The sequence below is a fragment of the Buceros rhinoceros genome, unplaced genomic scaffold, assembly GCF_000710305.1.
Source record: "Buceros rhinoceros silvestris isolate BGI_N320 unplaced genomic scaffold, ASM71030v1 scaffold1563, whole genome shotgun sequence".
NCBI classification, from domain to species: domain Eukaryota; kingdom Metazoa; phylum Chordata; class Aves; order Bucerotiformes; family Bucerotidae; genus Buceros; species Buceros rhinoceros.
The window spans coordinates 36,248-61,635 of NW_010402888.1; the positions used below are offsets into that span (position 1 = coordinate 36,248).

A 25,388-nucleotide genomic window follows, 5' to 3' on the forward strand; every position below is an offset into this window, starting at 1 on the left:
AATTGCCTTCAGTGGTTGATAAGGCAGATATTGAGAGAATACTTTCTGGACAGCAATGTCTGTTGATCTAAAATGTTAATTTAGAAAGTTCTACTCTAAACTGGAGTATGAAAATAAGACCATTCTCACTAATGACATTGGCATGCCACCTCGGTTCAGTCATCTCACTTGGGAGTTTCCACTTCTTTCCAGACACAGCCCTGCCTGAATACTGGCATAAATCACTTGTCAGCCTCATATCATAACTTTGTGACCCTACTTTAGGAAGTGCTGGTTTCAGTGTTTCTTTTTCTTTTCCTAGCTTTTCTGAAATCCAGGTTAAATTCAACTAGTTGACTCTCATCTCATTTCCTGGTATACCTGTAGTATAATACATGTGGTATAAACGGAAATTATGCAAGTTGAATGAAAATGAGGGGGTTTTCTACTATATTTTACACGCTTAGAGGAGCTTAAAATACAAAGCAGAAATTTTCATTTTAACTATAGAAACCTACTGAACAACAAAATTAAAAAAGAATAATCTTTTTAATATGACCTCTGTAAATGTAATTAAGAGTATGTTAAAACTAGCTCATTATTAGAAGTTATACAGAGGCTAACAAAGAGAATTGAATCATTCTTTGAATATTTTACTCAGACTTGATACAAAAATAAAATATGGAGGTTAGTACCTCTAAACACCTCTCGTATTAAGTATTTCCAGGCAATGATCAGATTATGTTAAATGGCTGTATCTCCTACATATGGAAAAGGCAGAGTCTCTTAATTTAAAAAAATTGAACTGTACAAGTTTGATTGTGCTTGTGTATGTATAATAAAAGACTAGTAAATCAGCATTCTAGCTGAGGCCAGCATGATTGGTACAGGATAATAATTAAATGTTGGAGTTCGCTCCCATCCTGACGTACAGAAGATTGTAATTTACAAAGTGCTATGTGAATTGCGCGCAGCTAGCTGATGTTACAGGCCTCTGTATCTGAGATTAAATGTATGTTAAAACATTTTGAAAGAGTTTAACTGCCACAGACTTGATTGTATTAGAAATTGATTGCTCTATATAACAGAAATATGTCAACACAGACAGGATCTTTCCTGTCTTTCATGTATGTGGACATTTATAAATATCTGGAATTCCTTATTTTGAAAAGGAGAGGGTTCAACCTACTTTCACTTAAGTGCCAAGTGATACTGCAAAGCTTCAGTTTTAGGCTTTTGATTGACTAATAAGCCTTATTGTTTAACCTCCTTGGGTACCCCAGTCCTGGTCCTCTTTAGATGTGCAAAACTAAGAGGTGTGGAAGGGTAGAGAAATAAAGTAACATCATACTTTAGTTAAGTGGTAAGAAATTATCTGGTAAGACGTTTGTTATTTATTGACAATCTGGCCTTTTAACAAAGAAAAATAGGCCTATGCTTAGGTTGCCACTGCTACAACCGAAACAGCTGATGCTTTAATGAACAACATACTGTGGGCCATCCAGGACATAAGGCAAATTAAGCGGGTTACAAACTGCATATCTTCTGTTTAGGTATAGGAGATCTCCCCAGCTCTCACAATTAGCTCTGCTGATCAGGCAAGCAGACAGACAGAAACAGAAGGAGGCCATTTGTATCAATTTGAGGAACAGAACTAGTAATGAAGTAAAATATCTGTACCAGGTAGTTTCACCTTCGCTTTGGAACAGATATTTCTAACCGCTGGTTTCAGCTTCGCAATAGCGAATAAATATGGGCTGCTTAACAAAAGCTTACTTTCTGTTGTTTACAAATCGAGAGCAAAGGAATAATAACGCTTCTAACCTAGAGGGTTTTTTTAAAAGGAGAAAATATTTTCTGGACATACAAGCAAATACGAATCTTGGTAACCTTACAGCTTTGTTTAAATGTTGAATTTGAGTTTCCTTTCATAAAAATCTTTTCAAAGTACAGCAATTCAGCTGTGAAAACCTGAATACATTAATGATGACAAAGAACCTCTGGAATGAGCCAACATTTGTTTTTATCCTTTAACAACATTTCCTGATGAATTGCATATACGAAAGTGTTGCAGATTATTTTAATTTTCTTTTCTTATTTTGATAATAAATGTCTCCATTGTTTACCTTTTTGGTCAAGGTACCTTATCTGGCAATCAGTTTTAATTATTTATAGCAAAATCATTGTGAAAGATGTTTTTCTAATGTTGAAAAAGTCAGGGACCTGATCCTGTTAAAATTAATGGCTAGGTTCCAGTAGACTGTAAAGGTAACAAGCCTGAGTGCCCTTACTGTCAAAGGGAAGCATAATTTAGCTGAAGGTACTGGATTGTAGTTAATTACTTGGAGTCCCTCAATTTTAAGAGTGTTGAGATTTCAAGCATTTGGTGTCAAGATTTGGCTATGCATAGGCCGTGTGCACATAACTGACTTTTAAAAGTCTTGGTCTTCATTTTACTCGTAAGATACACAATAGTTGAAAGAAACACTGAGTATTAAGGATAATTGCAGAATGCCTTTATCTCTAAACCAAATTGTGTGCTAAAATGGGGAGGAGTGGGACAAATGTGCATAGCCTTTCTGCTTTTGCATCGAATATAAAATAGTAAAACAACCCAAGTCTCACCAGTACTAGATGAGGAACATGATGTTTCAAATGCATGTATGTGAGCTTATGTTTAAATCTTGTTTTGTATAAGTGAACTATTGCTGGGGTTTGTCTCTGAATATTTTAAGCTTGAGATTTATATGGATGTACGTAAACACACACACACACACTCTATGACAAGATTGAACACTTCTGTCGGATCTAGAGTATCTTTTAGTTATTCAATAAGTATCCCTGCTCAGCTTGTTCGTCATGTCAGATGTTTAGATCACTGCATCAGTAACCATGTGACTATAACGTTTCAATTGCCGTACAAATGACACAAAAGGATATAGCAAATTAGATTTATTTTCACTATTTGTGACAATCATACAAGCTTATGATGCAATTTGTGCTCCATACCTTCATCTGTTCAAAAAGGGAAGTGGGACTTGGGACATTTGTTTTGCATCTGTGTGCTTACTTCATCCGATTAGAAAGTATCATGTACCAAAGAAGCTACAAAATTAATTCTAGTAACTGCCACTGGAAGAATAACAAGGCTATATGTTCTCATACAAAGAGAAATTGAAGCAGATTGAAATTATATGCTTACTTCATAAAGAAGTCTGTAGCAGGGCCAGGAGTGGACCCAGATTATTCAAGTCCAGAACACTGCTGCGGTGTCAAAACTGTCCTTCAGCTCTTGCTTTCAGGCAGTTTTTGTGAGGCAGGTAGCTAATTCACTCTAAAAAGAGTAACTTTGGTACATGCCAGAACACACACACAATCTTTTCATGTTTTATATACAAACTCAAAATAAGTAAGCATATACCAACTTAGAAATCTGAACAAAAAGTATTTTTGGTAATGGAAATGAAAAATATTTTAGAAGATGCAGGTGATTGCCACCTTTTCAATATTATGAGTAATCAGATAAAGTTCAAATGTTTTTAATATGTTAAACTATTTCCTAAATGTCTGTAAACAATAGCTCGGTAGTAATATATATGGGTTTTACTATTAAAACATGATTTGGCCACAAGTTTAAGGAATGCTACTCAGCTTAATGAAATAGTTATCAAAGTTGATTTGTTTGTGCTTGTTTATTTCAATATTTTGCATCTCAGCATTGCCAGCCCCTATCTTAAGAGGGAAAATATTAAAACTTAAGAGATTTTTTTTTTTAAAGTAAGCACTACATACTGCTTTTGTTTTTTCATTATGTTATTAGGTACTGGGGGCATTAGCTAGCTTGTCATATTGCTTGATGTAGCTTACAAGTGAGTGAATACAGTGATATGTTTATATTTACCCTGCAGCTTCTGTTGAGGTAAATGGAATACCCGCCTCTTTGATATTTCGTGGAAAGTAGGTGGGAAGGTTAAAAATCAGATTTTATGTAAGTAAACTATAATGGCCACTTTAAAAAAAAAATCTGCTGTGATTTTCTTCTCTTAAATATCTTAATTCTTTTCAAACAACTGGCAGTTAAATGCTTCAGCTTGGATACTAGAGTGATAAACAATAATATATAAACTCTGAGCTAAGAAGACCTCACTCAAATTTTTGAACATATCCTATTCAGTTAAGTGCAGATGGGACCACGTAACCAAAATACTAGCAGTAGCCCTGTATGATGAATTTCTCCACTGAAATTTTGATATCCCTTTACAAATTAATATTCTTGATCTTCCTAGAAGCTAAAAGGCACAAACTTCATCCAGATAAAGCTTTTATGGTAGCGATAATTCTTTTCTTCTGAGAAATGGGATTTGTAATGGAATCAATGATTTAACCTTAGGAAAAATGAACTGTATAGTGTTTCAGTACTAAGTGCAATTGAAGGGATAGAGTTCTCACGTAATACATGTGAAAGTATTGTTTTCAATTATGTGAAAATGTTTGAGTTTCATTGTAGTGGGGTGCATTTTCTATATGTTAGTCGTAATATTTGAAGATATTGTGGATTTGGTTTACTTTTTGTTTGAAATATTTAAAGGGTGGAGCAACAGAACATAAATCTGTCACTTAATGGGCATTTCTACTTTGCACTCCGATGAATTCTGATCAAATTTGATTTGCTGACTGGTGGACAGAACAGATGTTATCTTAATGGAAGAGAGAAGCATATTGAGCCACAGGGCCACCTCCAAACTTCTGTGACCCGATATTGGTTCATTGTTTATTGAAGTACAGAAGAAAATATTCTTTTGCAAAAGTGTACAAAGCTCCATTCTCAATTAAGACAGCTGGGTGGCCACAGCATTATTGGCTACACTAAGATAGATATTTCATTGTCAGAAAATCATTAATCGTTGCTATTCTAAACAAACAAACAGGAAAAAAAACCCCCAATCTAAGAAACCCTGGCAGATGAGTTCGTGTCTTTTGGTTATTTGAATTTGAAAGAAAGAAGGGATGTAAATCAGAGCTTATGATGAGGAAGACTCTAGCTCTGTTTTGGGGGTTCTTGTGTCTATAACCAGAGAAAACTTCCATTTTAAAAGTTCTGGAATTAAAAGTTACGTTTTTCTGCATGATGAAATGTAATGTATTTTATAAATTTATATTTATAATGAATACATGACAATTTTAGTTGTGGCATTCACATGAACTAAAGTTACACCCTTGTAACTGTGCCATTAGAATAACTACTTGTTCAAGTTGAAGATATTTTTTAAGAAACTGGTTTATTATAACATACTTAGAAGCAAACTTCTGATTTGGAAGAATACCATGTAAAAAGAGTACTCCTTGATGCTTTTATAAAGGAACATATAAAACGTGTATTAAATGGCCTTGGGCTCTTACTTTAAAAATATTTAATTTTTTCAGGAATTTTTTTTTTTTTTTGCTAAAGCAGCTATAAATGAAAATCACAGATTTAATTCTCAACATGAAAAATATACTGAAGATCTTTCATCCTGGAGTTAATATGATATTTATGATACTACCAGTCCTCTAGATATTACAAATTTAGGAAGATACTTGCAGGTTTTCTGTGATTTCAAAGACATTTACTCATATCTGTCAGATTCAATTAGAGATTCCAATGGAAAAATGATCTTGCATTTGGTATCTGGCATTTGCATTACTTGGCTAAAGACTTTTATTTTTCTGCATATTACTCTGTTCCTTGCTAAAGCAGCAATTTTGAAACTTCTGAACACACCTAAGTGGTTTGGGTTTTTTTTTATTGAAACATAAAGATGAAATTAAGTTGAACTTTGTATTAACTATGATAATCTCTTAACTCAAATATAGAAGTCAAATACTTCTGAATTTTGTGAAGCTGAAATCAATTGACAATAGTTATTTACTTTTTACATATAGCAGAATTATAACTGCATTATAACAATGCTGAATCTTAAAGATAGGAAGTGGTGAAATCTGAAAATCATGTAGTAAATTACGTGTACAGTGGTAATCTTCTGTTAGCCTAGCGTAAGAAGAAACACTATGGATCCTACAGTGTGAGTGCTTGCTATAATGATACCAAGTCGCTGCTGCAAGAGAATAAAAATAAGCAACTGCTTTATGATTCCTTCATGGTACCATCACATTAGGGGGAAAAAGGCATGATTATTGAGAAATGTTACTAATTAGGTTTTTTTAAGGTAATTTAAACCTTTAAGATTAGTCGAGGTGTTGAAAGACTGGTATGGGTCTGTGTGAAAGGAGCAGAGCTGTACAAGTACCATGTTCAGCCTCCTGCTAGTGCCCCTTCTGGCTTACCTCCTAGATAACCATTGGTGGCTCAACCCAAGCTACCACAATGAGGTCTGTACACCTTATAATTACTCCTCTGTTTAGGTCTTTACTTTGACCATCAGGTGATTTTCCATTTATAAACTGACACCATTTTGCATCAAATGGGATGAGTCAGTTTGGGTACTTGAACTTACTTTAGTAGTTCTCCTTTACCAGTTGCTCCTGAGTTTGTATCTGGTATCAATTTTGATGAGGTTAAGGCAAAGCACAATTTGAGGGCTTTGGATTGGGTCTGTTTTTTTCCTTTTACAAACCTATGTCAGTGCTCCAAAGGCCTGTCTTGTGGCTGATTAAAACAAAATAAAAACACCTGTAAAAGGTCCCACTCTGAGAAATCTTTTCTAATTTCCGGCAAAAATTCTTTTCATTTAGTATTTAGGAATTGCACTGTTAAAACTTTGCCTAGAGGTAGGGAAGAATGTTTCAAAAATAAGATGTTCAAGTAAAATGACTACAAAAGCATGTAATTTTCCATTTTAGTGTGTTTCTTCCTCTGAATAAGTGTCATGGTTTGAACCCACCTGGCAACTAAACACCACACAGCTGCTCCCAGGGGTGGGGAAGAGGAAGAGGAGAAGAAAGGTAAAGTAAAACCACATGGTTTAAGATAAGAGTTTACTTGAACAACACAAAGAGAGAGAGGAAATAATAGTAGTAACAATAATAAATTGGGTAATATACAACGCACTGCTTACCGCCGCTGAGCCACGCTGCGCTACTCCACTGTTTGAAACCCCACACCCTCTGCAGCACCCCCCTTATATCTACTGGACATGACATCAGTGTGGTATTGAATATCGCCATTGGCTGGTTCAGTCCTGCTATCCTGGCTCTGGAAATTAACCCTATCCTAGCCAAACCCAGGACAGTAAGTTATGCTCTAATAAAAATTAAAGAGCAAGTTGCCTTTCGAAGATCAGGTCATCGAAATTCATTGACATCAGGCCACATAACTGAATAATGTCTTACTTCAGTGAAATACATCAAATGAGATCAACAATTATGACTCATAAACATGCCTCGCAGGCATAAAACAGCAGGGAATTAGCATGTGAGGCTGATAAATATGCATGTAAATAAGCTCCCAAAGGAATAACATGGGTTTGATTGATAGGTTTAGAATTGGAACATATGTAAACCCCTTTATTCCTCATTCTGGTGTAGCTAAGTAAAGATGCGTTTTACTTGTTAAAAGTTTCAATAACTTTGTAAATCTTAAAGCCACATCTGCTTTTGTGTGTGCAGGCACGTGTGGGTGTCACTTGAGAAATTGATTGAATTGTCTACAGGGTAGATGCCCTCACACTAAGGTTGTAGTATTTGCGTATGTATGTTGGAGTGGTTCTGTATGTCCATATGCATTATGTATTTTTGGACACTGTGTATTAGGTGGTGTTGAGCAAAAGAGTATTCGGGAGTTTATTTTACTCAGAATTTACCAGTTTTAAAGTTTGCTTCATAAGTAGAAAACTCAGTTTTGAGTTTTGGTATATGCACCAGTATATTTATTTTTGCAAATACATTCTACATTGAAGGTAATTACTATTTATATTACAGAAAGTCCCACAAGTGCTACTACATTTAAGAGTCTGGCAGTGATTGTTTATAAACTTCCGTTTTTGCTGGCATCTTGCAGCTTGAGCTCTTATCTACAACTTCAAAGTACCTATCACAGCAGCATCTTTTTGTTGATCAGCACAAGTGTTTATGCTGTGCTGAGATTTACATGCGTATTGTTAGAAAAGTATATAACATACTTCGTGTTTATAAATGATTAATACTTTGCTTTGCCAAATACAGACCAATTGGTTGCCATCATCATGTGGCCTAGTGTACATCTGCTTTATTATCATACCCTGCTATTATGCAATGAAAACTTTTCCAACTGATGCACACTTACTGGTGTTGCATCACACTGTAATTATGCTGAAGTGTCTTAGACCAGTAGCAGGCAAGATGCAAAACCATGTTCAGTAGTACGAAGTGTGTGGTGACTGTAGATTTTAGTTCTGTGTGGTTTATATCTAAAACGGTCATTCTGAGAAATTGGGGATGGGGCTGGTATCAGAGATCACAGTTGTTCACATGTGAAACCCTCAGTTCTGTAATACCTGCCTTTTGCTTAGAGAGACCTTCCTGTGGAAAGAAAGCTTGAGTAAAATGACTTCCATCTGTTTAGATTTATAGGGTAGCAGAGAATGTATTTTCCATTTAAGATCGGTAAAGTCAGGAGCTACTGCTAGTTCTGAAAGCTGTCTCTTTTTGCTGCCTAAAAATAAATAAATAAACGTGTAGCACTTGGAGACCTTAGCATTACACATGGGTTCTCATGAAGCAATTTAGAGCTACCCTGTATAATTTGTATTGCAATGTTAAGTTGATCCCTGCTCCAACTGCATCAACTGCTTAAATCAGAATGTAACAGCCTGTGACACCAAGAAAAAGCAAGCTAGGGCAGGGGATTTTGCTGAGTAACAGAGCTGAGTAAGCAGATTTCTGTCAGGAACTCTGATGAACCATGTTTCTAGCTGCATAGCACTGTCCCTTTTCACAGAGAATGCCTAGATATCTCTTAAGCCAACAGAAATAGAAAATAAACTACTCTTTTTTCCCCCCTAACAATGTGCCCTTTTTACAGTCAGGGCCTTGACAGGCTGTCACTCGGTTGCCGTTCCTCACAAGGACTGTCCTTGAATGGCCCAAGAGAAGCCAGAAAATTGTTGCAAAACGTTTTTTTCATTCACCTCTAGAATTTTCCACATTTTCTCCAACATGTGTGAAGCCACTGGGAAATATGGTTAAATGAGTTAAGCAGACATCACCCATCTGTGCATCTCAGGGAAAATAAAAACAGTGCTGTCCCTCTGAAAGCTTTCTTGGTACATAACCAAAATCAGAACAACCACACTCTAACGCTAAAGCTAGGCAAAGCTCTTGCAGGAAGAAAGGGAGGAGCACTTAGAAGAAGCTGCTTCTTCTGGCTTGCGGGCGCATGGTGTTTGAAGAATGTAAGGTGGTCCTAGCACCTCCAAAATGCCTGAAGGCTACTGGACATCCGAGAAAACATGATTTCACATTGTATCTGCTTCAGATGGTGTTAAAACGCTGGCATTCAGCCCCAGCTCTGAATTCAGTCCTCTCACAAGCTAAAGTGATCACATTGCAACTCTACCTTGTTTGTATAAATGTTTCGTAATTCTCGGTAGAAAGCATTGCAGGCAGCCTATTTTTTCTCAGCTCTCATTTCACCCTTTAATATTGTTCGTTGATGCTCTTTCTACCACTCAAATGATTTGTAATTTGTATCTCTCAATTGGATTTCTCATGCTCTGAAAAGTCAGGTGCCTGACATTACTGTGTAAAGTTAAGTGCTTGGGGTTAATGAATGGCATTAAATTTTATGAGGTCATGTCCGGTAGATGTTAAAAGAAGCTTAAGGCAACTTTATCACTGATAGAAATTAATACAAAAGAATGCCTGAGGGAGTTCAGTTCTAAGCAAAAATAAAATTGGTGGCATAAAAACTAAAATACAGAGTCATTGTGATTAATGTAAACATTTTTGTTAGGTAATTGGTTACGTGTTGCAGTAAAAGAAATGAAACCTCACAGTTTGAAAGGAATGAATATTATTGTATTTAGAAACCAATTAATGTTTCTAGTCAAATAAAAAAAATCTACATCATGTACAATATTTATATTTTTTCAATAAACACACAACTTTGGGGCTACATTTATCAAATAATCTCTACTTATTACATTACTTTTTTCTGTGGGCAAAATGTGTTTTTCCTAGTGGAGTACATTACTTTGTTTCATTAAACCTTTACTTTTACTCACATGCGTTGCTTATATTACAGACCAAATGAGTAAATTCTGTGTACTTAAGTTGTCTAAGGTTTGTGTTTTGGGGTGTCTGATGGATGGCATGAAAATTCTGTTTCAGAAAGAAAATGGTTACATTAACGTATGGATAGATCTGTTTTGCATAATTATGTGGGGAACTATTCAGTAATTACACTAGTATTCACATGCTGTAATTTTCGTCATCTTTATTCAGTCATTCCAATGAGAGAAAATGGAAAACTTGTTCAAACATATATATTCTTTCTTGCTCTTTCTTATGACCTGCAGTCACAGCATATAGTACTTTTTCAAATGATGCCTGTGCTCGAGTAAGACAGCTATTGTCTTGAATTTCACTGCCACAGAATGTCAGTAAATTCTATGCCCATGCTTTAGAGTCTCTCGTACCACACTATGGATATGCCTAATCAACCTTGTGCCTACCCATCCTTTTCACCTCACTTGAGGTCTGTGCCATCTGGATGCAGTGTTAGAGGTAACAGTGTCAAGCCTGCTGAGAATGCAGAGGTCTAGTACGGAAGAGTCAAAGTTTCTGGATCAGAGCTTTTTCTCCACTCCAGCTGGACAGGGAGGTACCGTCCTGTCATACAACACAACAAATCATGGCTGCATCCTGAATTTGGAAAGTGAAATCTGAAGAAAAAGTGAAAATATTTTAGAAGGACTGTTCCATTGCTCTCCAGGTGTTTTGTGTTTTAATATCAATTGCATACGTGAAACACATTTTCGTATTTTCCTTAAGGTGATACTTGGTTAAAAAATCCAGTCAAAAAGCTGGTGCTCTCTGATGCTGGGTGACATTTTTGTCTTGCACCCAGATTGTTTTCTTTTTGGCTAAAAGATGTTGCACGTTTCCTGTCTTAGATAACTGGAGTAACTAGAAAAATTTGCTACTGAACATTTTTCCTACAGTGGTGTAAACTAAATCATCAACCTTTTGAAAAACTTCAATATAATTGTTGTGTGCAAGGAAAATCTAGTCATGCTTGTCTAATTTACATTTTTCAAAGTCTCGTATTTCTTATGTCTCCAAGTGCTTTATATTTGCATCCTTAGTTCCATTCTGGAACCCACCAGGAATTGACAATACTCTTCCTCCTCAAAGAAGGGCAAATCTGTCCCATGATGGATTACATACTTCTTTGCAGAAGTGTTTTGTGGGGAGTATCTTTCTCAGTATCTACAACAGAGGGAACCATTGCTCAACAAACTAGCTTGCACTGTAGTAAGTCATTCTGGCTGTCAGTGTGATATATTTTTCTATTCTGATGTAGCCGTGGACTTTCATTTCTTATGATATCTAGAGTTTACCGCTAACGCATGTGTACCTTTGCTCTTCAAATTTTTCTAAATCCATCATTCACAACATGCACATGCTTTAGTACCAGCAAAGCACACAGTAGGTTCTCTCCAAAGTAAGGGTTGTTTTAAAAGAATTTTGATTAAAATCTAGTGTTTTCATTATGCTGTGGTGTATTTTGATTTGGCAGTTTAAAAGCTCTTAGCTCAGTGCTTCTTTTATACTTCTTTAACTTTTAAAGATTTTTTTTTCATCAGTGACATTTGTAGAAAATGTAGGGTACTGCTCCATTTCATGTTGTCTGAGATATGGGTCTACTGGATACACAATGCATTCTGAGAATTAGTAGCCTTAATTACAGCCTCAAACTAGGAGTCTGGGGCTTCCTGGCCTCATCTTACAAAGCCAAGCTAGGCAGCTTTAAGCTCAAGTGTCCCTTTCTGGTGCAGGTTCCTTCTGTCTAGTTAGTTTGATTAGGATAAATGCTGTTCCACTGACTGCAGGAATGTGCCTTTCAGGTTTGAGTATTTGAGTCTGTGTGGCAGTGGTGCTTATTTTTAGGTTGTTGAGGGTTTTTCAGACTGTCTTGCTCAAGTGCTGTTGTAAACTAACGGTGTCCTAAGATTTTTTTTTTCAATAGTGTACTTCTGAATTGTCTTACCTCTAGACTATACTTCTGATGGAACATCTCGTTTAAGTTTTACCCCAATGACTTTAAACTTTACCCAGGGACAGTGTTGCTTTTTTCAAAATCATTTCCATAATAGATTTGTTAAGGAGTGAAAAACTCTGCTTCTGTTGTGTTATGAGTGATGGATAAAGGAAGTAAAGATTCTATGTGCTTCTAAGATGATGTGTTTTGATAAGATGATGTAGTTCGATAAACCATTGCTTATCTCTCTACTTTTGTTTTCTTTGGTGTGTAATGCTGTTAAAATGTGTTATGTAGTTACAATACTTAAAACATGTATTTTCAATAGATACGAGCACAATCCTGGTTCTAAGTAATTTAACAGATTTTTCTGCAGTTTGTCTTGATATAAACCCAAAGTAGCCCCTTGGACCTACAGATCTGACTGCTTCCAGCAGTTCTAAAAGAACTTGTGGTAGGGCAGGAAGCAGCTGCAGCTGGAGGGAGCCAGAGGAGATTCCTGGGGCGACAGGGATGCTGTGGGTCCCTAAGTGCGTCTGCCTGGCCCTGAGCATTTGAGTAACTGCCGCCTTCCCACATTGCTTCACGTGGGACTTTCTTTACCTCTTACTATGTGCTTTTAAAACTGTAGCATTTGAAAATCCAGGCATTGCCCAGGCTTGCATCTCTATGTCAACTTCCTAACTTCAAGCATCTCATCTGCTTCTTCTTCCTCAGATCCAAAACCCACAGTTCAGCTGCTGGCTGGCTGAGGTACTGCCACACCATCCACAAGATGTCAAGTAGCTCCCCTGTCTTTTAGTTCCTCTGGTGTCTGAATTTCCATGTTTCCATTTGCAGCAACAGTGTTGCTGCTCTTACTCTTTCTGGTTGCCTCCTGCTCATTCTAGGTAAGCAAGGAGCTAGTTAGGCACCTGTCAGCACAGTAGCCACATGGATGCTCTGATTTCAGGCTGCACTGCTTTGCCTGTATGTGCTGAACAAAGGAAAGAGGTGCGGTTTTCACAGTATTCCTAAACTCAAGGAAGGAGGACCAAGAAAGTTCTGTTGTCAGGAGAAGCCTTTGACATCCAGCAGTAGTGCTGTAAGTCATCAACCTGCTGTAGTAGCTTCCTTTGATAAGAAACAACAAAGGAAAAAGCAGAACAGCTTCTGCTCTTTTTAACCTCTGGTCCTGGTTGTCATGAGACTACCTCTCCAACTTCAGGAGGTGAGGCTGCATATCACTGCCTTGTGGCTTCCTGGCCAGGTTGGCCTCTGTCATGATAAACCTGTTATTCTCAGCTGAAGAGCAGCTAGCTTCTTGTTGAAGGGGCAACTCTTCAATAAAAGAGCGCTTAATCCTTCCTTGTTTGTCTTCTGCTATCATTTAGTCTTGGCAAAACAACAGAATCTTAGAAAACTACTGCTCAATCCTTTTTAGCTCTCTTTTTTTCCTAGACTCAATGGAATATGCATTACTGCATTTAAATATGAAAATTGAACTATGCTGACGTATGATTTATTATCCCAAACAGAAGAATTGCATCTATCTATAAGATAGAAATGTGGTTAAAAATAGTATGTAATTGAAGTAAATTAAAGGACAATGGTAGCCTTCAAACATATAAAGAGATGGTATGTTTTTCTTATTGGCAGTGTAAATGGTCTCTGGAGACCACCTTTTTACAGTGATTGTGCATGTCTAAGATTAAGCAAAGCTGCATGACCAGTGCTATCTCAGGAGGATGCTGAGTCATTAACTCATGTTTATTGCCTCTTGCCATCTTTAGATTATGGCAATTTATAGCTCAAAGGCCTTTTAGGCTGTTTATAAGTTAAAATGAGCTAAATTCTTCTGGATGTAAGTGGTAAGTCACTCGGCATTTGTATATCATGGGACAGAAGTTCTTAGCGAATGATGCCAAGTGGCTTCTAAGATTTTTTTTTTTCTGTGCAAAGTTGAATTGTGCTACTCATCCCTAGTTATACTGGATTACTAATTTTGCACGTTTGCTGTTTTTTAAGTGTGTATGCTCTTAAAGAATTTACTGAAGTTATAAGTCATATTATTTTTTTAGATATACAGCTTCCACTTCAATCAGACTACATTAAGATATTTTATCTTATCTTGGAGTCTTTTGAGTCTCATTCGATGATGACCAGGGAACTTGTTTAAGTTATACATGATAAATGATCTGATCAGCCAGCTTAAGTAGCAGATATAGGTCATAGTACTGAGCATATGAACAGAAATGGACGTAATTTACTATGGGCCTAAGACAGATGCACTAGGAGAAACAATTACTGGAAATACAAAAAGTTAGAAGAATAACATTTTACCTTATGCTGTGGATTTTATCTATTACCAGTCTTATTACTGCTGCTAACAGATTCTATCCAAGCATTACTGGACTTCAGTGGAAGTCACGTTTGCTTATATAAGCTAGTGTTATGTGGTTACCACTGAAAGAGAAGTCAAACTATTTTTCCATGTACCTGCCTTTTCTGAATCAGTATTAGCATCACAGTTAAACTTGGCCTTCCCATCATGCTCAAAGAGATAATATTCAAACACCTCCGGATGTAAATTATTTAAGATTTCTGTACCTTGCAATCACCTGAGAATTTTCAAGAATTCCTGTGAATTAGTTCAGAGGTATTAGAGTAAAAATCCTTATTCTGTGTATTTTATTTTTTTCTTTAGAGTACAGTGTATATTCAGCCTATTGTTCAGCCTGTTCGCTCAGCCTATTTTAATAAATGCAGAGGCTTCATCAGGAAAAGAAAAATTATAAATAAGTTTTTTGAATGTACTTATTGTTGAATTTATTTTAAATTGAGCTGCAAGGGACTACATTTCTTAAACACTGATGCTACATTCTGATTTCAAAATCATTCATCTAGACTTTTGTGTATCTTTTCCCATCTACACTTTTTCACACATACATTTTACATGTGGAAAAGTGATATGTTAATTTACAGGCTAAGCTAATGACAGGGTTGGTGTGTTTAGATATATGAACACTCAGAAGCAATTTCACTTAAAATGGAAGCCCTCTTATTTTTATGTGTCTTGATTTAAACGGAAGTGCATAGACAAAATTATTTCAAACTGAGATTGTGCCTGGAGAATAAGCAGAGTTTAGTCATACATGCATATACACATATGCAACTGTGATTTTATATGCAAAGATCATTGAAGATGCCTCCTGATTGTCGTAAATCAGCAATATGAAAGACACTGGAATTGGCTGGGTTCTAGCAACATACAGTGCAAGGTACTCGTTACCTCCAGAAGTTTTCGTTCATAACTGGAAAATCAGTGTGTCTGCCTATTGTATTACTCAGCAGCTTTCTGCAGGGCTAAAACAGGCTTTGATTTTGCACCTTGGTGTTAGCGTTCGTTCCTTACTGATTTTCAAATGTCACTGTCTTTCGCTATTGCAAGATTGGCATATGTGTGAGTACTGTATTGTGTTTTACAATGACGTTCCTTTCCTAACTCAAATAAACTTGAAGGGAAAAAAACACTGTTAGTGCTTAATATGTTTTCCTCACTAATATTGAAGGACATAAAATTAAATATTTCAGCCTATGTAAGACTTTTTCTTCTAATGACAAAGTCTCACAATCATTTCTCTGTACATATCACTAATTATCATAGTGTATAATTTTTCTTTTCATTCATGGCAAAATATAATATTTTAGGTTGCAGTGGTTGCAACTAAATTGCTACCAAAAAATCTGTACCAAGCAACACATGCATTCCAAGTATACTTCTAATGCTGACTGAGCTTAGAGCAAGGGGTGGAGAGTCAAGTTTGCACTTAAAAGATTGCTCACCAAAAAGTTGTGTTGTATTTATTTCCGAAAGCTTAAACAACTTGCTCAGAGTGAAATGTTGTTCAACTTTCCAGCCTAATAATTATTTTATAAATATCAGAAGTGCTGTGCACTTAATTCTTTAGCTGAAGGCATTATTTTCGGTTTCTGTACACTGCTTCGAGCTTGCTCCATTTAATCATTTTAAAAGCTTATTTGGTGTAAATTGAATTTAACACTGTAGTTGCAAGGGTATTATATAAAAAGTCCAAAACATTGTCTGTAGCATAGGGGCTGCTGGTATCGACGCTGGAGCTTCCGAAGGGGAGCAGCGAGGGGATCATCTTAAACTCTGCAGCACCCTCTCTTGACACGATGCAGCAATGCCTTGAGCTTCCTTCCTTCGCTCCTCGGGAATCTACCAACATACAGAACAGAGAAATCCATAGATCCGCTACGTTTTACTTTTTAAAGATCTAGTTTGTGTAGTAAAATCTCAATTTGCCGTATGTTTGGAGATTAATTCTCCTCCTATTTTTATTTTTTTTTCTCCTTCTACGGCCGTTTTGGTCTATCAGCTGACTCAAATCAGAAGGCTTCAGTCATGTTAGTCTTTTTGTATTTTATTTTCTTTTTCTGTGCTGCACAGATCCTGAAGACTTACCAAACTGCATATTTGGTGCTGTAGGAATACAAATTGTGTGCTCTTTTGTAAACCTTTCAACTGTCAGACTGCTCTCTTTCGAAATAATAGAGGAGTCTGGATTCGCCCATGCTAAAATTAAGAATTTATAACTATATGGAACAGATGTTTTCATAAACATTTGCTATAATTAATTTCAACTAGGGGATTGAAGGAACAAAGCAGTTTTTCCCTCTTCAAAACTTTATTGCCTTTTCCCCATACAGTGAACTCAGAAATCTTTGCTTTAATATTGTTAATGAAACAAATACTCTTCTGTTTGGTTTTCATTGTGAAAAGGGAAAGCTTAATTTGAATAAGGTACTGGGCTTTGAAACAGTGGACAAATACACTGGATTTCAAATGTGTAAAGGACTAAAATGCATGGCATAAGTCTTTAGGTGCTCATTTCTGAGACCACAACTCTGTGATATCAATTGTCAAAGATTTTTACATATTAGAATAATTTTTTTCCAGATCAGTTTGGTGAATATCTTATCTGGGGAGTAAATAGTATGAAGGAATTTTATGTTTGAAGATTTGTGAACCTTGGTGTTACAAAAAGCAAAGGAGTCTCGTGGCGTTGTATATAGTTTTAATGCATAGTAAAATGCTTATTGTATGTTGATTACCCCTTTATACTCTCAATAAAGGTCTGCAATCTGTTAAGCAGTTTTTTTGGGTTGGTTTTTTTGTTTGTTTTGTTTTCACTATATGAGGAACATATTTTGACTAAAATCGTTCTTCCATATTTGTATTGTCACTAGTGTTGGGGGGCTATTGTTTGGATTGTATATATAGTTTAGGGTGAGAATTTTTGTGTTATTGTGAAGAAGAGAAAAAATATCCATGCATTATTGTTCTTTTTTTACTAGCTCCTGTATATCGTATAAATATAATTTGAAAAAAAAATATTTAAAGTTTTTTAAAAAGCACAGCTTAATTGTTTTACACCTGAAAGAACCAGTGCAGCTGCAAGGATTTTTCGAGCAAACTAGAATTCCTGACTGATCTGTCATCTATAAAGTGTGCAAAGAAAAATAGGTAGCTGTCATTAAAATTACATTTCAGCTTTCAATAACCATTTAATGAGTAGCATAATTATATAAGTATGGTACCTCAAGTACTTCACTCAATAATTAAAAATAATCTCATCTTTAAAGTGAAAGCGCTATAATTATTATTTGACTTAACCAGGACCACTGTTATGATCTCCAGTGGCACCTCAGATTGTTCAAAGTGGTTTTGAAAGTATAAATTAAAATTGGATAAATCATTAAATTATTAAGCTTTAAATATGCTGAAAATGAATATAGCATGAAATTTGGAAGTCATGTTATAAGAATTGACAGCCTTAGACTGCAAGCACTTATTTGTGTTAAAATTTTCCTTGTCTCTAATCATAAAACACTACATTAATGATCGAGTGATTTATATCAACCTGAACATAAATTTTCACAACTGTTAAATACATTTTGCTTTTTAACAACATTTTAACCTTTGATTGGAATACAAAGGAAATATTAAGAGCAGCACAAACTCATCAGCAGAGAGATCTATCTCCATTTTGACACTAGTAAGCAGGGGAATGCACAGTTTGATTTCCTAAGTGGGATCACTTTTATCACGAATTCCTAAACTGCCAGCCATGAAACCTTTCATAGCTGACACAAGATTGGTAAATTGGTTAGCAGTATATAAATATACATGTGTGCCCACACACAGACATGCGTGTGGGTCTACACACACACACGCAGAAATATGTGTGTTTGTAAAGACATTTCTTCAGTGTCAAAGCACATTTTCAAAAGAAAAAGAAAATACAGTTCAATGATTTTTAAAAGTAGTAGTAAGGAAATGTCACTCATAGACTTGCAGCTGGTTGTGCTAGTATCCCACCCCCTCTCTGTAAGAAATCCAGTGCTGAATTTTTGCATGTCACAGAAAAAATGCTGTTTTCTGAGAGGTGGTGAAGGAGATGAGTGGAAAATGTCTGATCCCTACATCATTCTTCACGTGGTTTTTTGCTCTTGTTGAGCACATGCTTAAGTTGAGAATTCATTGTCCCTGGTACGTACCCCACGCATCTTGATCTTGAACTGGGGCTCTGAAATACTATCCAGTTTCTTCTTATTGCTTGAAATGGAAACTATGCACTGCACCTTGAAAAAGCTCTTCCTTGAGAAGATATGATGCTATCAGTATAATAGACTGTTTAAAATTAGAAAAATAGTGTATTTAAATTAGGCTTCTCCTTGTTACAATTTCTACACATGGTTTTCAGATAATCTGCAGAAAGTGTATTTGGCATCCTCCTCATTTGGATTCACCCATTTTATGCTAGGTGTGTAATCTCAAACATTCTTACAAGATAACAGTTACTGCAAGTGACAAGTCTTTGTGTTCTGGGTGAATCTAGTACCCTAGTAAGTGTACCATTTATACATCCTTCTCCATGTCTCTCTAAAATCTAGAGCCAGCAATGTTCTTTTTTGACTGGTTAGTAAAAGCATCAATTTCAAGCTATGCAAATTCTCTTGAAACAGCCTCCAGCTGTGTCCAAAAGTACCAGCTCACAGCTACCCAAGTCCCAGCTTCCTTTAGCTCTTGGCTAAAGAACAGTCTTTGCTAAAATAGGGCAAGAGAATTGCATTCTTTCAGGAGAAAATGTTCATTCCCAGGAGAGGGAGTTTTTTTCAGTTCAAGCAGCAGCAAAAAATTTATCCAGATATTTGTTTGCTTGTTTGTTTTTAGCTTTTGCATTTGAAGTTTGGAAATCTTTTCAGGAGGTGTGGGACAGGGTTGGTAGAGCATCCTCTGTTTCTTCAACAGAGCCCTTCTTCCCATTTTTGAGTCTCAGGAAGGATCTAACTGCTAGGATCAAACTGAATCACTTAGGATTTATAAAGGAGACCACAAATTGTATTACCAACATCATGAATCTTATATTCAAGTGTTCAGTATACGTAATAATTTTACCAGAAAGTTAAGACATTATCACTGGAGAAGATAAAAGTAATCTAGCTGTTCTACTGGGAGTTCACCGTACCTTTCAAAAGGAGAAATAACCAGAACTTGCCTGAGAAGAGGTGATCCAGGGCATGGGTTTCCACAGTTTATTGTCATCGGTTAGTGAAGCACCTGTCCCATTCATTCTCAAGTGTTGCTGACTGTGAAAACTTACCAGGATTTGCTAGAATACTTTTGGATAAAAGTAGGTAGAATTTAGGGAGTCTTCTAAGTCAATTAATACTTGGTACTTTGCTTTTTCATTTTTACCGCTTTCAATGGAAGATACCTAAATCATCTTTCAAGATGTCATAACAGACCTATCTGTCTTAAACAGGATGGAGCAGGAAAACAGCCACAGAAATGCCCAGTAAATGCTGGTTTTGAGAGCTGAAAGTTCCTAGTCCTATTCAGTTTTGGTAGCTGCAAAAGCATCTGTCAAAAAAAAAAATCTAATACTGACTTGGGTGAATATAAGATTTATTAACAATGAGTATACAATTAAAAATGCTAAAGTATTGTGGCAGTTGTTTAAGTAAAGGAAATTATTGTTTTATGAGAGAGTGCTTCAGAATAAAGCAAACTACACTTAGAGTAGTTTGCAAAGGACAGCTCAGTGGATGTAGCAGACTCAGGATGTCACTGAATGTTCATTGTGGGACCCTGATGAAAGAATGTTTTTCACCAAGTTTCTGATTTTCTTTGCAGAGTCTTGTGGACTCTTTAAGCAGGACAAATAGTTTAGTTGAAAAATTGTAAAGGCCTTGCATTTTTATATATTCTTGAACCTCATTTCTCAGAATGGAAGAAGATCATGTTACCAGTCTTGAAAATTGGGTCCCAAAAGATGTATTTCAACATATGAACTTAGAACGGTGAATGAGGGGTTTTTTTCAGTCCGACTAGTGCCATTGGTGAATGCTTAGGAGTTGTTTAAGTGTGAAGTGCAGTAGTGTGTTCAGGACCCATTTTGATGTGCTGTGTCCCTATAGAAAATTGCCCAGTATCACTGCACATACCCATATGGCTTTAAAAGAGACTGAACATAGTTCAGTCATTTCTCTGATCACTCAGGATCAGATGTGGAGATGGGTAATATATGAAAAAGCATATTACTTAAAATTGTCCCAATATGGGAGATTATTTTCAAGATACAAGAAAAAAAGGAACAGATGGTTATTAATAACGGGAGGGTCGGCTCCTGGATGAAGTATCTGGTGTTGTTAATTTAGTTAAATTTAGTAAACAAAAAGCAGATTGATTAGGTAGGATTTCCATTTTCAAAATAAATTGAGAGAGCTAATTAGTGAAATCAACTGGACTGACTGATTTTAGACTAAAATGTAGTAGAGGTTTGGGATTTATTTTGGACTAAGGTGCAAAAGTTAATAAAAAATGCATTCCAAATTAGATGAGAAAAAACACTTGGAGGGAAAGTTCTATGCCAAAGTAAATAATTAAATATTTTTTAAGGAATGTCTGGAGTAAGCAAAGATCCTGAAAGAAACAGAAAAAAATCTTGATCTGCACAGAAGGCTTCCTCCTGGTTATCGGAAAGTATGGGGTTATAGTGACAATTAGCAAAAATGAAGTTGAATTCAATTGTAAGAAGGGAATTCAAATTAACAAAAAAATATGACTTGACTATGTAAAGACACTTTTTGGGGAAGAAAACTAGAACCATTTTGCAGTGTGAATGGGCAAATGATATGAAACATAATCCAGGTATGGTCTAAACATGAGCGTACTCTTCCCTGGATAAAAACCTGGTTGGCTGGCTGAGCCCAAAGGGTGGCGGTGAATGGTGATAAATCCAGTCGGCAGCCGGTCACCAGTGCTGTCCCCCAGGGCTCAGTGCCGGGGCCCGTTCTCTTTAACACCTTTATCAATGATCTGGACGAGGAGATCCAGTGCACCCTCAGTCAGTTTGCAGATGACACCAAGGTGGGTGTGTCGATCTGCTTGAAGGTCAGGGGGTCTACAGAGGGATCTGGACAGGCTGGAGCCAGGGGCCCAGGCCAGTGGTATGAGGTTCAACAAGGCCAAGTGCTGGGTCTTGCACTTGGACCACAACAACCCCCTGCAACACTAAAGGTTTGGAGAAGAGTGCCTGGAAAGCTGCCCATCGGAAAAGGACCTGGGGTGCTGGTTGACGGTTGGCTGAATATGAGCCAGCAGAGTGCCCAGGTGGCCAAGAAAGCCAACAGCATCCTGGCCTGTATCAGAAACAGTGCGGCCAGCAGGAGCAGGGCAGTGATTGTCCTCCTGTACTCAGCACTGGTGAGGCTGCACCTTGAGTACTGTGTCCTGTTTTGGTTTCTTCATTACAAGGAGGTCATTCAGGTGCTGGAATGTCTCCAGAGAAGGGCAATGAAGCTGGCAAAGGGTTTAGGGAACCCAGAGAACCCAGGTGTTATGAGGAGCAGCTGAGGGAACTGGGGTTGTTTACTCTGGAGAAAAGCAGACTACACTCACTCCCTACAACTACCTGAAAGGAGGTTGTAGCCAGGTGGGGGTCAGTCTCTTCTCCCGAGTAACAAGTTACAGGATGAGAGGAAACGGCCTCAAGTTATGCCAGGGGAGATTTAGGAAATTAGGAAAACCTCTCTTTACAGAGAGGGTTGTGAGGCATCAGAACAGGCTGCCCAGGGAGGTGGTGGAGTCCCCATCCCTGGAACTGTTTAAAAGACGTGTAGATGTGGCGCTGAGGGACATGGTTTAGGGACTCTGGCAGTGCAGGGTGAACTGTCAGACTCAATGATCTTAAAGGTCTTTTCCAACCAAAATGATTCTGTGATTCTGTAAACCTAGAAAGTTTTAATTTTCAGTAAAATATTTCAGGCAAAGGCGTGAAAATAAATAAATAAAATAAAAGAGTGTTGGGTGGATATTTTAATTTAGCACATCCAGTAAAGGTGGTCTGTCATGTTAGTCTCATCTGACTGGCAGAGTAAATGTCTTGCAAGGATTGTGACAAATATTGCTGCCTGGAACAATTTTTTAGTCCTTTAGTTCATGGCTGATAGCATGTATTTGAAGGAGGGGAAGTATGCTATGCTTAGATTTAAGAGAAAAAAAAAAAGGTGCTAGCAAAGCAGCTATATAGGTTGACTATAATCTGTGTAGAACTTAGAGAAGTTTTTAAGGAAGAAGAAAAGTGAATGGCATAACTTTTGGTGGTTTGGTTTTTTTTTATTGTTGTTGTTGAATGGGATATAGTGCCCAGCTAACCTGCCAGCCTTTCAGAATAAACTTTAAGGAAATACATTTAGTCTAGACCTCATTAAACCATCTGATGCAGTGCCACAGGAGATGTTATGAAATAGAAAGGATGGGCATTAGTGAAGTATAGTAATTCTAAGATGAATAGAGAAATGCAGATTTTAATGAAAGAATTATTTTTAGAGGCATTTGTGGTGGACCTGATGCTATCCGATATTTTCATTTGTTATGTTGCCTCAAAGTGAGAGACTTCACTGGTGGGCTTTTATGAAGAAAAAATATTAGAAGGTAGTGTCCAGTGCAAGCACAAATAGAGTATTCAGTTAGGAATGGTCCTTTCTGAGGAAAAGAGGATAGAAACAGCATGCAATAGTGTGAAATACAGTATTATACTAGCAAGAATTTTTACTGTAAACTGCAAACCTACTTTTTTATAAGGAGATAAATATAAATGGAGAGTAACAATGTAGGAGGTGTGTTGGTCCTTAACCAACATGTGTCGGTTAAGGATGGCTGTGAAACTGCAAGATGGTGTAGCATGATTACAGACTCTATTGAGCAAAACTTTTTTGATAGAGTAGAAAACCAGTGTCCAAAGAATCAACTGATTGAATTTCTAGTATGCTGTCTATAGCTCCTGTCCCTTCTTTTCCGTACGTAAGGGCTGATTTAAACAAAACAGGGATTGAGAAGCTTCATTTAGGGAAAAGACTGGAAGAACTTGAATTCAATAAGCAGAACAGCGGACACAAAGATGCACAATGCTATCTGTAAATGAATTAAGGAAATACACAGGGACATAGCAGAGTTATCAAGCTAAATGGCAAGTTGGGCAAGAATAAATAGTAGGACATTAATGGTAATTTGAAAAATAGGTGATTTTTTTTTCTGGCTTTTATTAGCCCTCAACATAGAGAGCAAGGTTTCTTTGTAATCCTTAGTTTCTACGCATGTCACTGTTCAATGTATAAAGAGCCCACAGAATGTAAAACAAGATGTTTTGCAGACATATTTCTTACATAGTTTTAAAGAAGCTTTGAACTTGTGCTATGACAAAAAAAAAAATCTGGTATCATACAGGCAACTCAAGATTTTTCACAAAATAGATTCTTTGACTTAATGTTAGTAAAATCAAACTTATCTATTTATGTGGTGTACCTCAGTAACCTTATACTAGTAAAGTTGTGTTTAATAAGTTGAGAAGGGCCTCAATCAAAACTTGAAATTAAATTTCAGATGTTCAGAAGATTCAGACTCCAAACTGAACATGGAGGCTAGTTGTCTCTCTTGACAGCTGTAAGAATTTGAAGATAAAATGTTGAGACTTGTCTGTGTAAGTTTTGTCATAAACTTAAGTTACCATGTATGGTAAAACCAATTGCAAATCTCATTGATATTGTGTTATTTATTATCAAGGTTTGTCTTATAATAAAGGTGTTTTGTTTTATTTTTGTATTAGGGGGATCAAATGAAAATGGAAGCACACACACCACCTCAGAATCTGATAGAACATTTATTTCTTACAGGTTGGTAATTTTCTATATTTATTTTCTAATTTTTAAAAGTTTTAATATGATAACAGCATGATCTATTAAAAGCAAAAGAACAGGTCCGTGTATTTAAGAGTATTGTACAATCTAAATTGCAACAGACAGTAGACTGAAGGGCATGAAGGATTTAATTAAGGAATTATTTGAAAAGTTGTTTTCTGGGTTACTGGGGTTTTTTTTTCAGAAACCTGTTCAAAATGCTTAACTAATGCAAGTTCAGGACATTTGTAAGCCTAAGTAATTTTAAAGGTAGGGGGGAGTTTTCTCCAAAATATGCAATATAGTAGAAATTCTCACCTAAGCACCTAGCAGCTAAGCTAAATGTTGTTGACATATTTAACCCACCAGCGATTACCTTTCTGATCATCTCCAGAGTAACTGGATCTATACACCATGGAATTCTATTTACTCGTTATTCCAGGTCAAAAATCAAAGCTGGGACTCGTTAAATAGGAGGGTTTCTGACAGGAAAATATTATTTCAATTCTGTTGATAGTAAGTGCCACTTAAGGAAACATGATGCTAAGTAACTTTTTGCAGCACTGTCACTGAGCTTGAGTCTTGCTTGGGAATATACCAAAGGGTGTCTTTTACTTGGAAGCACAGAAAGGTAATCAGCAGATGTGTAGTTTCATCTTTCAGTCAGCAAAAGACGGCCGCTGCTACAAATGCTAAATCTTTGTCCTTGTGTCTGGTAAATTGATAGTGAGATTTTTGTGCTAGCCCGAATGACTGCGCCTGATTTTGATGCTTAAGTATGGTAAAATAAAACAAGCTTACCACATGGTTATTTTTATTTTTGGTGATCTATGATGGATGGCATCTTTAACATTTCCTGTTTATAGTCTGCGGAGTCTGTACTTCAAAGAGGTGTAGGCAGGCAGGCAGACCTACCTATTTGCCTTGTCCTGGTTGCATCCAGCTGGGTGGGGAATATCGCACTGTCTTACAGGCAGTGAGCTGC

At 36.7% G+C, this 25,388-nt stretch overlaps 1 protein-coding gene across 1 annotated transcript in view; it reads left to right on the plus strand.

The window, feature by feature from the left end:
• The window catches only part of TBC1D5 (TBC1 domain family, member 5), a gene marked incomplete at its 3' end in the record, with an annotated part of 143,319 nt that overhangs the window by 7,566 nt on the left and 110,365 nt on the right, over positions 1 to 25,388 (plus strand). Inside the window, exon 2 of the mRNA XM_010132782.1 lies at positions 24,334 to 24,400. Coding sequence (XP_010131084.1) covers positions 24,334 to 24,400 — 67 coding nt within the window. The remainder of the gene's footprint in view (positions 1 to 24,333; positions 24,401 to 25,388) is intronic.